Source organism: Balaenoptera borealis, assembly GCF_965194805.1.
Source record: "Balaenoptera borealis genome assembly, chromosome: 18".
Lineage (NCBI taxonomy): Eukaryota > Metazoa > Chordata > Mammalia > Artiodactyla > Balaenopteridae > Balaenoptera > Balaenoptera borealis.
In genome coordinates, this window is record NC_138877.1 from 61108091 (window position 1) to 61126298 (window position 18208).

The 18208-nt window shown below is 37.4% G+C and overlaps 1 protein-coding gene across 3 annotated transcripts in view; it reads right to left on the bottom strand.

Moving 5' to 3' along the window:
- LOC309615965 (uncharacterized protein) overlaps nucleotides 1–18208 on the bottom strand; it is a gene marked incomplete at its 3' end in the record, with an annotated part of 186047 nt that overhangs the window by 10921 nt on the left and 156918 nt on the right. For 2 of the 3 annotated variants that reach the window (XM_082366031.1, XM_082366029.1), the window contains 2 exons: nucleotides 14537–14605; nucleotides 1517–1657 (listed from right to left, as the gene is read on the bottom strand). In XM_082366031.1, the coding sequence (XP_082222157.1) occupies nucleotides 1517–1657; nucleotides 14537–14605 (210 nt within the window). Of the gene's footprint in view, nucleotides 1–1516; nucleotides 1658–14536; nucleotides 14606–18208 lie in introns of those variants that run through there. The other variant, XM_082366030.1, reaches the window with a different exon arrangement.

Consider the following 18208-nt stretch of genomic DNA (forward strand, 5'->3'; position numbering starts at 1 on the left):
TGCATCACCCAGGGTCCCTGGCTTGTTGACGTCTGTTGAGTTGACCCCTACTTGGCATCGGCAGATCAGGGAGTAGGAGAGAGATACAGGGTACTTACTCTTACAGCTTGCTCCCTACAAGGCCCCATCCCTCTACAACCAGAGCTCCTACTGGGCGACCCCTCTTCAGCTGCTCCATTGCGCTCTGGCCTCCAGGATGGACACTCTCCTCCCTTTGCCCCTTCAACACCAAGGGAGGTGATGGCTTCCTAAGATGCTGCTCCCTGGATGCTTCACTCAGGATTTGCTTTTGTTCTTTTAAGTAGTCCCTTCATTATAGCCCATGATTCTTTTAAACACTTTCTTCATTAAATTATCTTCATTCAAGCCATCGGAATTAAATTCCTCTAGTTGGGCCCCTGCCTAATATAGATTTCATGTCTAGAAGAGTTGGGGTTTTTTGTTTGTTCCTTGGTACTCTATAGTCAGCCAGACTGCATTTAGGGAAATGTATCCATAATGAAGTTACATTGTAAATCACTGCCTATCAGGAAAGGTTCCTTTCTTTCTCCAAACTTAGATTTTAAACACATTTAACCAAGAAGGAGTCGTGAGGAAAGACATAGGACATCCTTTTAAGGGGTCAAACCAACACTGACCATCACTGGGTCATAGATGTTTCAGTCACACCCCACTGCCACAGAGCATTTTATCTTGCAGAAATAAGGGTTATATTTTATATTCAATGACATAATAACATATCACCTCTTTAATTATATATGATGTATGAAAAGTAATCTAGCCTATGCTGACTTCACTATATACATCGCTACATTTTAGACTTGTTAGCAAATTCAATTTATTTACCTTTCAATTTAATGAAGTTATTTCAAATTTCATAGATGTGGAAATAATGGAAATGCAGACATTAGAAATCTTATTTTAATGTCAAATCTCGTTTGAAACCTCATTTATATCTTATGGAAATGAGGACTCTGGTAACCATAATTCTTAGTATTCCCATAAATATAAAATAATAAGAAATATTAAAAAGTAAAAAAAAAAAAAGGATGTGCTCACCAAACTATAGTTTATAATTTCAGGGGGTGAATCTAATACAACAAAAGAATCAAATATTCAGTCACATTCTTGTATCATCTCACTCTCTCTTGTGATACTAATGCATGCCAAGTAATTTTAAATCCAAAAAAAAAAGTTACACTTCTAGAGCCCTAACTGATGAGCAGTCTGTTTGTAGCTGCTAGAAACACCAAAAATATTATTTCAAAATCTAGATATAGAAGAGGAGAAATGATTTTGAACTTGACATGTGTACTGATTTAGTCAGGTTTTCTGTTCAAATTCTTTCTTTGTCAACCTCCTCCAAAGTCTAATGTAAATTCACATTGGCAGACTTCCCTCATGCTTTTAATGTGCATTTCAGATACTAGCAGGGAAGAAAGCGCCAATGTACACACGAAGCCACCAGTCTAGTGTCAAGTCAAAGAGGGAATACTTGGAACTTCCAGAGAAGGAGTCATGCTTCAGTTGAGGTCACTGCACCATCCCCGCGGCCACGATAGACATCGCAGGCCTGGATCTGAGAGTAGATTGATACAGGGTTCCCTGGTGTGCATCCTGGTAGAGATACAGGCTGTAGTACAATAGCGCTGGCCACCTAGTTGAGGAGATAATCACGTTAGCAAGGGTGTCAACACATTTTCTTGTACTTGGGGGAATGTCTGGTGAAGTTAGAACCAGAGAAGATGAAAAAGGTTTTCTTCTTATGCATTACGTAGAACAAGCAGTAAAATAACATATAATGGGGCCTGTTCTTGCTCATGTGCAAATCTTTCCCTGGTGTTAAGACTATAACTAAATTTGATACTCTCATATATAGAGTAAGCCCTACTAGTTGTCAATTGAACACTTCTGGTTGTAAAAATTCAGTAGTTTTCTTTGTTTCAGTATGTCCCTGTTTCTGGCTGTACAGTGTTTCAATACCTGCTGAATTAAGAATTACAGCCAAATGTTTTTGCTAATTTTCTAGATGTATGATTAAATGAAATAGCTATCACTGTTGCTTACAAATCTTGGTATAACACAGCCTTTTGATTGAGTTTGTACAATTTTAACAGTCAATCTTGATTTAAAAATTGAAGAATTTTACATAGTCTAGATTTTTGCTTGTTTATAAAATCAGAAGATCTCACAACACAGGGTCTCTATTCCTGTGGACAATTAGCTTGAGATGGGGGCTAGCACCACTCCATATTCTTGAAAGACTCTTTCTTTGCTTTAAGTAATGTCATACTTTGTTTTCTTCCTGATTCACTAACAGTTCTTCCCCCATTATTTTTTCATCCTCCTCTAATTTTAAATGTGGGAATTTCTCAGGACTCAGTTCTAAGTCCTGAAGAAGGTTCTGTGTTCTCATTCTAAATGCTCTCCCTAGGCAAACTCATTCAGTTATTACATATATATCTATATCTATATCTAAGTATCTGTGTATCTGCCTAGCTATCTATCCATCTATCTATATCAGCAACCTACAAAGGTCTTTTTCCAAACCAGTCTGCTCCAGTCTGCTTCCACCAATCCCCCTATTCTTTTTTTTGTACACTTATTCTTTATTTTATTCCTTGAATATATCACATCACTTCTAGTTATCTAGCTTTTGCAAAGCTAATTCCACTATCTGGAAGATTCTTCCTCTGCCCCTTTACCTGCTTCCTACCTATCTTTCAAGTTTCTCTTAGCTTATATCTTATTCTTCTAGAAAAACTTTCCTGAACTTCAGATAAGATTACATCTTCCTATTATCTTCTTTACAGTAGCTTGAATGCCCCTCTTTGTAGCACTTGTCAGACCATAACACATTACATGTGTAATTGCATGCTTAATATTGATCTTAATATAATCTGTAAAGTACATTCAAACAGGTCCTACTTGTATTTTTCACTATGTGTCTTTGCATTTAGCACAGGCTTTGACACCTAATATGCTCCTAATAAATATTCATTGACTTTGACATAGGTGTTAGGGTAAAAGTTATATGAGATCCTTTAGCATCCTTCAAGAAATTAAAAAATCTCTCTTTCCTAATCAAACTTAAGGATAATCCATATAATTTTAAACAGGTGGGCTAATTAAGCGCTTTATGGACTGTAATGAATAGGTTATATTTCTTAGCACATTATTTTAGTCTGAAGAAGCTATGTCATCATGGAATTAAAAAACATTCAAAATTTCTGAACAATAATTGTAAAGCACTAGCCACTAACAGTTTCTTTTAAGTTAATAAGTATTTGTAAAATGATATTCTTCATAATAAAGAGAACAAGCCTATTTAGAATGAATATAACATCTACATTTGTATCTAGCCGTTTTTGGGTAATTCTCAAACGATTTTATTTCCTTTTTTTTAACATGAAATGAATTGAGCATGTTAAATGTTTTGTGTCCTTATCTTAACAGTGCAACTGTTTCACCAAACACATGCATGGCCAGGTTATCAAGTGTCTGAAATTATTTATTTCAAGAAGTAGACTAAAAACAAAGTCATGCATTCATATAGTTGTTTGTTGATGACTGAGAAACTAGAGATCTGGAGGCTTCGTAGAAAAACAAGGCACAGAGCAAAAAAGTTTTGCATCTTGAGATTATCTGTTGAGCAGAAAGCTGCCACCCCTTTTCTGCTTTTGCCTAAAGACCTGGAACATTCGCATGTTCACTTGGCCAGAGACAGATGGCTGCCCACACGTTCTCCCTAGGCTTAACACTTGTTCTCCCAATACCAACCACCAAGGAGTTTGGTCCACCATCTGTGGATCTGTGGCCTCCTCCTCGCTGTATGAATTTTATGACAAGAAGCTGAGTGGTTTTGGACTGTACATTCTGGGACGGTTCTTTTTTTAGTATATAAGCCGTGCAGGTCACCACCTTTACTAGTCAGGATGGGCTAGGTCAGGCAGCAATAACAAACACCACCTTATTCTGGGTGGCTTAACACAACGAATGTTTACATCTCACTCATCCTAAATGTCCAAATGGAGCAGCGTAATGTTCAGCCCCCGGAAGTCACTCAGAGCCCCAGGTTCACGGAGGCCCCCTCTCAGCTCTTGCTCCTGTGATCACTACCTGAGAAATAGAAGTTTAAATCTGGGTGTCTACAATTAATTCCTCCTACAGGGAACTGACACGTTTCTCTTCTGCTCCTATTTCACTGGCCACAGCAGGTCAATGGCTATGCCGAGCTGAAGTGTGGGAGGAGGTAGAGAGGGGATGACGCAGTACAATGCGACCACGCATCCGGGAGAAGAACTGGAATAGAGGTGGACGCCTCCCTGAGGAATACCGGGGGAGAGTAATGTTCTCTACCTTAATAATCAAACTTAGAAAAATTATGTATTATACTTCTTTCACCCTTTCAAGACAAAACATCTCTGTATCATATCCTTCAAGTTTCTTGCCTTTCTCACTATTTCTAAAAAGTTTTTCTTTAGGACAATTAACAGTAAGAATACCATGCAGCTCATCCAGATAGCTACGCACGGTCCATAAAACCAAAAAGCCTGCCGTTTCTACAGGTCTTTGCCAAATAAAGGTGGTTCTTGCTACCCAAAGATGTCATGCTCTTTGCCACGTGACCCTGAAAGCCAGATTATCCCTTAGCTGTAAGAGGTCATGACGTATGGTATGATATATGATATGATCATATGTCATGATATGACCTATCAGGGACATTTGATAGGTGAGCACATGAAGAGCTATGATAAGCTCACACGAGAATTACTTACGGGTTGGAGATAATAAGAGACATTCAGAGAATAGCACCTTTGAGGATACAACAAGATGAGTGGATCATTAGAACTGCTAATCCATAAGTGATTTATCCAGTTTTCTATGAGAACAGCCATGCGTTGCTTTGAAAACAGTGGTTGAGGAGTTTCCTTTATTTATTACCATACTTTGTGTCCTTACGTCACCATCATAACCCAGTATCCCCCTTCTTTCTTCATCAACATCACCATCATTGTTGTTGCTTCTTCCATTGGTGGAGTCCTGATTATGTGCCAGGGCTTGTATATGGAACTTAACTGCTTATCACATTTAACATTGTATTCAATATTTAAACTCAGAAAATCAAGAATTGTCACTTTCTTTCCACCTAAAATAAAGCGTAATACACAGCCCTGGTTAAGGCATCCCTTTTTTTTTTTTTTTTTTAATGAGTTTTGCTTAGCTGAGTTTCGCACTCCAGACATCAGAATTTAAATTGCAATTATCATTGAGATCTTCTTACTTGCAAGTGAGAATTGGCCACAAGCGGAATTTGCATATATCTTGAAAGATGGCAGGGCAGCAGCACCGACGACGTTTATCCTCAGAAGGGGAGTGTGAGTTTGGGAGCTGCTGTAGCTCACGCGCTTTGTCGCCGATCTGCTGGTTGATCTTGTTGCAGTGGCAGCCAGGCCTCTAAACTCCTCTAGTTCCTGCCATCTCCTCTTTCAGCTTCTCTAGCAACTGGACTGAGAATATGGTGTCATGGTCAAGGGCACCCACATTTTTGTGGGGCACCTGCATCTAAGAATGGAGACTATGAGAAACATCTTTGTCAGTCAGTTGCTTTCCCCGTTTCTCCTCTATCTTTTCCTTCCCAGCTGACCATTCAGACCTAACCCAAGAAACAGAAATAACAGCCTTCAATAGACTGTTTAACAAATACCCACAAATGCTTATGGTCTCTCCCTCTAATAAATCCTTTATATTATTCACTGCGGTTCTGTTTCTGTACCCCTCTGATAAATGAATGTTCAAAATAAAACAGACTTCCTATAAATCCCCAACTGCTTAGTTTCCTCAGTGGAATCCCTGAGAAGGTACATTAACTCTCTTCTGCTTTAAGGGTGAGAAACACTGATAAATACATACAAATTCAATTGCCTGACATCGTTTTTAAAGGCTCACAGAATATTTGATTGAACGGGGTCTTGTCTCTTATCCTCCGCTGGAATAGTGCTTGGTGTAGCCTTGTTCTCTGCCCTAACATGGTCACTACCCACCACTCTCAGATCTACCCTGAGCCTCTGCTGGCCTCACTGAGACCCGTGCTCTTGGATTCTGGCACCTCTCTCCTCCTTAAATACAGTGCAGTTACAGTGGCCTCTGCAAGGACAGATGCAAAAAAGCTCATGCTTCTTTTACTGCCCCAACACAAAACTATTTTGAATGTAATAAGACTTCACTGGAGACTGGAGCAAGAGGGGATTACAGCATAGGGCAAAGCAAATATGAATTAAATAGTACAGTTCTCACAGTACGAAGAAAAAAATATTTTTAATTGCACCAACCATATATAAACCTCATATGATCTGATCTTCATTCTTGCATTCTTGAGTCAAGATTCATCTTTCTCTCTTCCTTCTCCTCAAAAAGAGTGGCTCTTTCTCAACATCTCATTTTGCAAATCTTTCACATTTTTAAAGAAAAGTCCATTCCTAAATCACAGGTATTCATTTCATTCATCCGGGGAAATACAAGGGATACAGTAATTCACGGTGCTGCATTTTCCCAAGTCTGAGATAATGTGCCTAAAATAATATACCATGGGTTCCAGCAGAAACACTCAGGTGCTGTCTGGTGCAAGAGATTGGAAGGGGACTACGGTGTGGTAGGTCCACATGAGGTTAGCTGTCTAACATGAGGTGAACAAAAGCTTTCCAGCTCTTCCTGCGGTCTTCCTGTCTCCTGAGGACAAGTTTTAGATGGAAAAAGAAAACCACACACACACACACACACACACACACAATGCACATGTACAGATTCAAAGTGTATATCCACATTGTGGAAAATAATCCTGAAGACGAAAAGAAAAATCTCTTAGATTTCCTTTATCACTGTCTATTATCATTGCATTCCCAGGGGATATGTTTTATTTTTTTATTCAAGCATGTTTGTATAAATTTGAAATGTTACCAAATATTATATATTGGAATTTTAAAGTTAACTTTTGATATTTTTTAATCACTAAATTAGTTAATGTTAATGTGTGTGGTTAGAATTCAATCCCAATTTCTCCCTCTAGTCTGGAGTTTGCATTATGCAGGCACCTCATGTTTTTGTAAATGACTTTCCCATTCCGTGTTATTTATAAATAATTATATCACGAATCAAGGCATTTATAAATAATTTAAGTGAAGTACTAGTATCTTGATCTGGGATTACTAACAACTCATATATTATTATCAATTAGATTTTAAAGTAAGGGTTATTTGCCTTCTCTTTGCTGTGCAAATGCTCACTACTAGACACTTACTACTCCCCAGGAGTTCGGTAACCAGCCTCCTTCTCTCTGACCTGGGAAGTCTGCTGATCTGTGGCCTGTGTAGGTAGCATTTGATCCGCAGTGGAAGCCTTTCATGAATATTTCCAATGTAATTCTATTAAAACTCCTATTTTATATCTTTTTTCCTTCCTTTTTGTACTTTTGTGTATGTACTTTTATATATTCACATGAAATCTCCTACATATACTCAAATAAAACCACCTACATAACTTTTTGTGCTATAGATTGTCACAACAAACCAGGTGTTTAAATAATAGAGGTGTTTAAACAGAGCTTTAGATCATGTGCACACGTGTATATTCATGGTGTATTATTCACCCTACCATCCCACTTGGGGGTTTGAGAGAACTAAAAAGATGTAAAAGAGATAAAAATGCCTAAGTAATCATTCAAAGTTACCAAAAAAATTATGTATTACTTTTTTCTGAATTCCTGTTTTGTTTTCCCTCTCCCTTTTATTTCTGACCCTCACCCTTAGTCCAGTCATCCACAATTAACTTGATAGTGTACAACTTCAGATAAACCTTTTTTTTTTTTAACATCTTTATTGGAGTATAATTGCTTTACAATGTTGTGTTGGTTTCTGCTGTATAACAAAGTGAATCAGCTATATGTATACATATATCCCCATATACCCTCCCTCTTGCGTCTCCCTCCCACCCTCCCTATCCCACCCCTCTAGGTGGTCACAAAGCACCGAGCTGATCTCCCTGTGCTATGCGGCTGCTTCCCACTAGCTATCTATTTTACATTTGGTAGTGTATATATGTCCATGCCACTCTCTCACTTTGTCCCAGCTTCCCCTTCCCCCTCGCCATGTCCTCAAGTCCATTCTCTACATCTGCATCTTTATTCCTCTCCTGCCCCTAGCTTCATCAGAACCATTTTTTTTTTAGATTCCATATATATGTGTTAGCATATGGTATTTGTTTTACTCTTTCTGACTTACTTCACTCTGTATGACAGACTCTAGGTCCAACCACCTCACTACAAATAACTCAATTTCGTTTCTTTTTATGGCTGAGTAATATTCCACTGTATATATGTGCCACAACTTCTTTATCCATTCATCTGTCGTTGGACACTTAGGTTGCTTCCATGTCCTGGCTATTGTAAATAGTGCTGCAAAGAACATTGTGGTACATGTCTCTTTTTTTTTTTTTTTAAAGAAGTGTGGCTTGGTCATTCACATATATATATATATATATATATATATATATTTTAATTTATTTATTTATTTATTTATTTTTGGCTCTGTTGGGTCTTCGTTTCTGTGCAAGGGCTTTCTCTAGTTGCGGCAAGCGGGGACCACTCTTCATCGCGGTGCGCGGGCCTCTCACTATCGCAGCCTCTCTTGTTGCGGAGCACAGGCTCCAGACGCGCAGGCTCAGTAGTTGTGGCTCACGGGCCTAGTTGCTCCACGGCATGTGGGATCTTCCCAGACCAGGGCTCGAACCCGTGTCCCCTGCATTGGCAGGCAGATTCTCAACCACTGCGCCACCAGGGAAGCCCCCTACATGTCTCTTTTTGAATTATGGTTTTCTCAGGGTATATGCCCAGTAGTGGGATTGCTGAGTCATATGATAGTTCTATGTTTAGTTTTTTAAGGAACCTCCATACTGTTCTCCATAGTAGCTGTATCAATTTACATTCCCACGAACAGTGCAGGAGGGTTCCCTTTTCTCCACACACTCTCCAACATTTATTGTTTGTAGATTTTTTGATGATGGCCATTCTGGCCGGTGTGAGGTGATACCTCATTGTAGTTTTGATTTGCATTTCTCTAATGATTAGTGATGTTGAGCCTCCTTTCATGTGTTTGTTGGCAATCTGTACATCTTCTCTGGAGAAATGTCTATTTAGGTCTTCTGCCCATTTTTGGATGGGGTTGTTTGTTATTTTGATACTGAGCTGCATGAGCTGCTTGTAAATTTTGGAGATTAATCCTTTGTCAGTTGCTTCATTTGCAAATATTTTCTCCCATTCTGAGGGTTGTCTTTTCGTCTTCTTTATGGCTTCCTTTGTTGTGCAAAAGCTTTTAAGTTTCATTAGGTCCCATTTGTTTATTTTTGTTTTTATTTCCATTTCTCTAGGAGGTGGGTCAAAATGGATCTTTCTGTGATTTATGTCATAGAGTGTTCTGCCTATGTTTTCCTCTAAGAGTTTGATAGTGTCTGGCCTGACATTTAGGTTTTTAATCCATTTTCAGTTTATTTTTGTGTATGGTATTAGGGAGTGTTCTAATTTCATACTTTTCAATGTACCTGTCCTGTTTTCCCAGCACCACTTATTGAAGAAGCTGTCTTTTCTCCACTGTATATGCTTGCCTCCTTTATCAAAGATAAGGTGACCATATGTGCGTGGGTTTATCTCTGGGCTTTCTATCCTGTTCCATTGATCTATATTTCTGTTTTTGTGCCAGTACCAAACTGTCTTGATTACTGTAGCTTTGTAGTATAGTCTGAAGTCAGGGAGCTTGATTCCTCCAGCTCCATTTTTCATTCTCAAGATTGCTTTGGCTCTTCGGGGTCTTTTGTGTTTCCATACAAATTGTGAAATTTTTGGTTCTAGTTCTGTGAAAAATGCCACTGGTAGTTTGTTAGGGATTGCATTGAATCTGTAGATTGCTTTGGGTCGTAGAGTCATTTTCACAATGTTGATTCTTCCAATCCAAGAACATGGTATATCTCTCCATCTGTTTGTATCATCTTTAATTTCTTTCATCAGTGTCTTATAGTTTTCTGCATACAGGTCTTTTGTCTCCTTAGGTAAAATTCCTAGGTATTTTATACTTTTTGTTGCAATGGTGTATGGGAGTGTTTTCTTAATTTCTCTTTCAGATTTTTCATCATTAGTGTATAGGAATGCAAGAGAGTTCTGTGCATTAATTTGTATCCTGCTACTTTACCAAATTCATTGATTAGCTCTAGTAGTTTTCTGGTAGCATCTTTAGGATTCTCTATGTATACTATCATGTCATCTGCAAACAGTGACAGCTTTACTTCTTCTTTTCCGATTTGGATTCCTTTTATTTCTTTTTCTTCTCTGATTGCTGTGGCTAAAACTTCCAAAACTATGTTGAATAATAGTGGTGAGTGGATAACCTTATCTTGTTCCTGATCTTAGTGGAAATGGTTTCAGTTTTTCACCATTGAGAATGGTGTTGGCTGTGGGTTTGTCATATACGGCCTTTATTATGTTGAGGTAAGTTCCCTCTATGCCTACTTTCTGGGGGGTTTTTATCATAAATGGGTGCTGAATTTTGTTGAAATCTTTTTCTTCATCTATTGAGATTATCATATGGTTTTTCTCCTTCAATTTGTTAATATGGTGTATCACATTGATTGATTTGCATATATTGAAGAATCCTTGCATTCCTGGTATAAACCCGAATTGATCATGCTGTATGATTCTCTTAATGCATTGTTGGATTCTGTTTGCTAGTATTTTGTTGAGGATTTTTGCATCTATGTTCATCAGTGTTATTGGCCTGTAGTTTTCTTTTTCTGGGACATCTTTGTCTGGTTCTGGTATCAGGGTGATGGTGGCCTCGTAGAATGAGTGTTCCTCCCTCTGCTTTAATTTTGGAATAGTTTGAGAAGGATAGATGTTAGCTCTTCTTTAAATGTTTGATAGAGTTTGTCTGTGAAGCCATCTGGTCCTTGGCTTTTGTTTGCTGGAAGATTTTCAATCCCATTTTCAATTTCAGTGCTTGTGATTAGTCTGTTTATATTTTCTATTTCTTCCTGGTTCAGTCTCAGAAGGTTATGCTTTTCTAAGAATTTATCCATTTCTTCCAGGTTGTCCATATTTTGGCATATCGTCGTTTGTAGTAATCTCTCACGATTCTTTGTATTTCTGCAGTGTCAGTTGTTATTTCTTCCTTTTCGTTTCTAATTCTGTTGATTTGAGTCTTCTCCTTTTTTCCTTGATGAGTCTGGCCAATGGTTTATCAATTTTGTTTATCTTCTCAAAGAACCAGCTTTTAGTTTATTGATCTTTGCTATTGTTTCCATCATTTCTTTTTCATTTATTTCTGATCTGATCCTTATGAGTTCTTTCCTTCTGCTAACTTTGGGGTCTTTTTGTTCTTTCTCTAATTGCTCTAGGTGTAAGGTTAGGTTGTTTATTTGAGATTTTTCTCGTTTCTTGAGGTAGGATTGTATTGCTATAAACTTCCCTCTTAGAACTGCTTTTGCTGCATCCTGTACGTTTTGGGCCATCGTGTTTCCATTGTCATTTGTTTCTAGGTATTTTTTGGTTTCCTCTTGGATTTCTTCAGTGATCTCTTGGTTATTTAGTAGCGTATTGTTTAGCCTCCATGTGTTTGTATTTTTTACAGTTTTTTCCCTGTAATTGATATCTAGTCTCATAGCATTGTGGTTGGAAAAGATACTTGATACGATTTCAATTTTCTTAAATTTACCAAGGCTTGATTTGTGACCCAAGATATGATCTATCATGGAGAATGTTCCATGAGCACTTGAGAATAAAGTGTATCTGTTGTTTTTGGATGGAATGTCCTATAAATATCAATTAAGTCCATCTTGTTTAATGTGTCATTTAAAGCTTGTGTTTCCTTATTTATTTTTGTTTTGGTTGATCTGTCCATTGGTGAAAGTCAGGCGTTAAAGTCCCCTAATATTATTGTGTTACTGTCGATTTCCCCTTTTATGGCTGTTAGTATTTGCCTTATGTATTGAGGTTCTCCTATGTTAGGTGCATAAGTATTTACAATTGTTATATCTTCCTCTTGGATTGATCCCTTGATCATTATGTTGTGTCTTTCTTTGTCTCTTATAATAGTCTTTATTTTAAAGTCTATTTTGTCTGATATGAGAATTGCTACTCCAGCTTTCTTTTGATTTCCATTTGCATGGAATATCTTTTTCCATCCCCTCACTTTCAGTCTGTATGTGTCTCTAGGTCTGAAGTGGGTCTCTTATAGACAGCATATATACGAGTCTTGTTTTTGTTTCCATTGAGCCAGTCTATGTCTTTTGGTTGGAGCATTTAGTCCATTTACATTTAAGGTAATTATCGATTTGTATGTTCCTATTACCATTTTCTTAACTGTTTTGGGTTTGTTATTGTAGGTCTTTTCCTTCTCTTGTGTTTCCTGCCTAGAGAAGTTCCTTTAGCATTTGTTGTAAAGCTGGTTTGGTGGTGCTGAATTCTCTTAGCTTTTGCTTGTCTGTAAAGGTTTTAATTGCTCCGTCAAATCTGAATGAATTCCTTGCTGGGTAGAGTAATCTTGGTTGTAGGTTTTCCCCTTTCATCACTTGAAATATGTCCTGCCACTCCCTTCTGGCTTGCAGATTTTCTGCTGAAGGATCAGCTGTTAACCTTATGGGGATTCCCTTGTGTGTTATTTGTTGCTTGTTCCTTGCTGCTTTTAATATTTTTTCTTTGTATTTCATTTTTCATAGTTTGATTAATATATGTCTTGGCATGTTTTTCCTTGGATTTATCCTGTATGGGACTCTCTGTGCTTCCTGGACTTGATTGACTATTTCCTTTCCCTTATTAGGCAAGTTTTCAACTATAATCTCTTCAAATATTTCTCAGTCCCTTTCTTTTTCTCTTCTTCTTCTGGGACCTCTATAATTCGAATGTTGAGCAAATTATATATGTGCTTGATATATGCGTTTAATGTTGTCCCAGAGGTCTCTGAGACTGTCCTCAGTTCTTTTCATTCTTTTATCTTTATTCTGCTCTGCAGTAGTTATTTCCACTATTTTATCTTCCAGGTCACCTATCTGTTCTTCTGCCTCAGTTATTCTGCTGTTGAGTCCTTCTAGAGAATTTTTATTTCATTTATTGTGTTGTTCATCATTGTTTGTTTGCTCTTTAGTTCTTCTAGGTCCTTGTTAAACTTTTCTTGTATTTTCTCCATTCTATTTCCAAGATTTTTGATCATCTTTACTATCACTTCTCTGAATTCTTTTTCAGGTAAACTGCCTATTTTCTCTTCATTTGTTTGGTCTGGTGGGTTTTTACCTTTCTCCTTCATCTGCTGCGTTTTTCTCTGCCTTCTCATTTTGCTTAATTTACTGTGTTTGTGGTCTCCTTTTCACTGGCTGCAGGTTCATAGTTCCTTTTGTTTTTGGTATCTTCCCCTAGAGGGTAAGGTTGGTTAAGTGGTTTGTGTAGGCTTCATGGTGGAGGGGACTGGTGTCCATGTTTCGTGGATGAGTTTGGATCTTGTGTTTCTGGTGGGCAGTGCTGTGTCCAGTGGTGTGTTTTGGTATGTCTGTGAACTTATTATGATTTTAGGCAGCCTCTCTGCTACTGGGTGGGGTTGTGTTCCTGTCTTGCTAGTTGTTTGGCATGGGGTGTCCAGCACTGGAGTTTGCTGGTCGTTTATTTGAGCTGGGTCTTAGCCTTGAGATGGAGATCTCTGGGAGAGCTCTCGCTGATTGATATTACATGGGGCCAGGAGTTCTCTGGTAGTCCAATGTCCTGAACTTGGCTCTCCCACCTCAGAGGCTCTGGCCTGACACCCGGCCTGACACTCAGGAGCACCAACACCTTTTCTCTTTTGGCACTGGACTCTGTGTGGACCACCACCCCATCCTCATCACAGAGGGATGCTTTCACGTAGGTAGATGTGGAAGGGATGAATCACACACTGGTGGAGAGGCAGGGGACTGGGAGATAAACCTTCTTGCTAGCATTATCAGCATACTGAGGAAAAGAAAGGGACTTTTGCATTAAAACAACAGCAACAATGAAAACTCTGTCCTTACAAGGTGCTAAAGGGGGTTTGATAGTATAAGACACCTGAAATTGTAATTAGGATTCTTGATATTTCAAAGACTTGTATTGCTTTCTAAAAATCCAACTTTTTTTTTTTAAATGTAGAAGCACAAGAAATTACAGAACCTTTTTATATGCACCTAAACGAATTTTCATGTTTTTACTTTATTTTAAAGATGCACACACATTTAAACACTTCAGACACTACCCTCTGTCTTCCTCCTCTGGGTAGCAATTATGTTGGTTGCCAACCACGTGGCCATCCACTTTCCTTACTAACAGAATCCCAGTTTTGTCTAGGCGGCAAATAAGACCCAGCCCCAGGGGAGGAGGACCAATTGGCCTAATAAATCAGGGTCATTCATCACTTTTTGCCAGTGGTCAAGTGGTGGGCATAAGATGTTCATTCACCACATTCATTCAGCAAATATTTATTAAGTAAGTACTTACTCTGTGCCAAAGAATGTACACAGCAGTGGGCAACACCATCAAAATTCCAGTCTTCATGTAGTTCACATTCTAATGAAAGGAGAAAGGCAACAGAGAAGTAAATTTCATAGTGCATCAGATGATAGTAAATGCTATGAAAAAAAGTCATGAGAGAGGAAAAGAAGTACTAAGTAAGTGGGAAGGGAGGCAGAGGCAAAACTTGAAGTATGTGATGCAGCAGCTATGAGGATAGCTGAGAAAGAGAATTTCAGGAGAAGTAAGTAGCCAGTGTAAGAGCTCAGAGGCAAGAACATGCCTGGTGTGTGTTAGGAAATAGGAGCGTAGGAAAACCAGAATGGGTAAGAGGGTGAGTAGATGAAATAAGGATGAAGAAATGATAGATGCTAGATTTCATAGAGATTTTGGCTATTTGTCTGAGTGAGATGGAAATCCATTTGGAAGATTTTGGTAGAGAAGTAATATGGCTTGATTTGAATTCTTAAGGTTCGCTTTGTGGAGATGGGAATAGATTTAGGAGGCAAAGTAAAGATAGGTGGAAGAATATAAATTATGAGGCAATTCCAATTATCTGTTTTTAAGAGGAAAATAACTTGGACCAGGTAGTAGTAGAGGGGTAAAAAATATTCATAAAGTACAGCCAACATTATTTGTATATAGATTAGAGGTGTGAAAGAGAAGTCAGGAATGATTCTAAAGTCTTCAATTTGATCAACTAGAACTAATTTGTCGATTTTTACTCAGATGGTGAAGTTTGGAAGGATGGTAATAACAGGTTTCAGTTGGGTTATATTTAATTGGAGATACTGGAAATGCCCACTAGACATCAATAAAGAGACATTGCAGAGGGCATCAGACGTACAAGTCTCAATTTCAGACAAAAGTTACTGGCTACATATACATTTGGGAGTCATTAATGTATAGATGATATAAAAGGTAATAAGACTGAATGGGCTCACCAAAGGGATGAGTGTTAATACTGTCAAGAACTGAGCACTGAAGCGCTCCAAAATTAATATATCAGAAGGATAAGGAGGAGCCAGAAAAAGAAATTGAGAAGCAACCAATAAAGGAGAATATGATGTCCACAAAGAAAGAAATTATTTTAAAAACATAATGACCAACTCTACCAAGTGCTGTTGAAAGCTGACATAAAATGATACCTAGTAATTATTGGATAATGTATCAAATCAACACACAGTATACCTAAAACTTACATGATATTATATGTCAATTATATCTTAAAAATTAGAATTTTTTAAAAATTAAAAATAAATTTAAAAATTTATTCAACCATATCTCAGTGTGTAGAGATGGGCAAAAGGAGCCAAAGAGATATTAAGTGTGCGGGCTAAGCATTGTGTAAATAGATGCTTTTATATAATCCTCATAACAACATTCACTGTAATAATTTGAGCAACTTAGTGAAATTAACCCACTGCTATGAAAATTGTAGGCATTTAAAAAGTAGCCATTAAGAAATAAACTGAAAAAAAGCAATTTGTGGAGAGATGCAGATAATAGGAGAAAAACAGGACTCCGGAATAAGCTGGAAGTTTGGAGTAGGAGGCCAGACAAGTCGTCCTGCTAAACAAGTCTTTGTTCCCTCCGCGTCTCAGTGGACAAAGCATTCCCTTCCCACGGGCAATTTGTTTTCATTTTTTAAACTTTATGTAGATGCAGAATAAGTTCTGAAGGAAGTTTATTAACTCTTTTATATTAGAGGGGTAGCATTTGCTGTATCTCTTTTTCAAAACAGATATTCTACAAAAACAAAAGTATAATTAGATAATCATATTTTTATAATATTTTATTCTAGCCTAATACGAGGTCAAATTGCAGACTTATAATACAATGCTCAGATGGACTTCGCATATACTTTTATTAGTGTACTGTTTTGAAGGTGGTATTAATCTTTAGAAGGAAGTTCAAAATATAAACACAAGTCCGCCCTGATTATTGCACTTGAGTAACTAACACACTGCAGGCATTATAACCCAACTGAACTGATTACATAAACCAATAATATCATGACCCAACTGAACTGATTACAAAGAGGCACTGATAAATGGGCTGTTTTAATAAGCATTTATTTATGAATATGTTATCAGAGTTTCTTCCATTAAAGCAAAATAATTAGGAGGCTGAATCAGATGAAGATGACAGTGCGGCCAAGCAACATCTTTAGAAGAGAACACAAGGGTGTTTGGAGAAAAGTGAGGCAATGTTCTTAAATGAACTCAAATTCCTTTTCAAATTATTCTGCTTCTCAAAGAAAGACTCTTATTTAATAAAAACTCTTTGCCATAAACATCAGTCACAGTCTCATTCCTTATATGCAAAAAGACAATGAACAGGAGCTATTTCTACTTAGGCGTTAAGCACTTTTTGTCTTTAAGTAGAGGCTGTAAAGTGGAGAGGGTCATTTTGTTATAAGCACCCAAGTGAAAACTGTTATGTGATTACTATTTGTTAATGAGTCATATTAGAAGCTAAGCCGAAGACTGGAAAGGGAAATCCATAAAACCACTCCAAGTTCTCAGATCTTTGAGGCCACCAGGACTCGGAGCCTCAAATCTGTCCTATGACTGTGCACATGCATATTTCCCTGTCATGCCCAGGTGCCATGATGACAGACACTGTGGAGATACACAGATGACACTTCAATCTCACCATGATCTCTAGTTATCCTTCATCTATTTTCCTCTTCTAACCCATGATCCAGAACTCAGGTCAACATGCTTTCCATCTCCTGGGTGTTTTTGCAATTAGGATAAAGATTTTAATATCTGATCAGCATTCTGTTAGAAAATAATTATTTTAACTACTTTCAAATAAGTGAAAAAGTTATCCAGGTCTTTAAGTATGTATACAGTTTAATATTTTGATGCACCACATGTTTATAATAAAATTGAATCTACCTAAAAGACAGACATTTCAGTCTACATTAATTTACTATAAAATTATATATATATATATGTATTCAAAAGATACCAGTCTAAACCCTCTCCACATTCTGCTTAAAGATAGAAATTTACTCATGTTTCAAAGATTTCATATGTAATTATGGCCACAGGAGTCACAAATCTTGAAACTTCTTGTCTCATGACTCATTTCATTTAGAGTCAATGTATCCTCTAAATTAAATTTCTCTTCTGATAGTGCATTTAACCAACAGGATATACGTGGACTTAATCTATTTCATTGCTTTCATGTTAAGATTAAAATCAAAATGTTTTTAAATTCCGACCTTATCTGTACTTTTCAATATGTACCACATGATCAACTCCTCAGTTGATGCCATTAAACATGTATGAATCTCAATCTGACTTTCTGATTCTGCATATTTAAAAGTGAACCATAGAACTGAAACTGATAATGATATTGAACTTTCATAATGAATAAGACTAGGTTTTAATATCAAATTTGAGACTTTTCCAACAACTGATATAACTGAAAAGTTACAGAATTTGACTAAGTTGTTGCAAAGAAATTGACTCATCAGTGAAAAGGGAGGCTTCAACGAGACACAGGTAGGGAACAGTTACTTCTTGATATTCCAGTGAGTTGGAATTCCTCAATAAACTGGCTGTAATTATATGAGCTGTAAAGATACAATGAGACTTTAGATTCTCAGAAGTTTTCTTAACACCATAGCCTATTGGAATCTTGGTT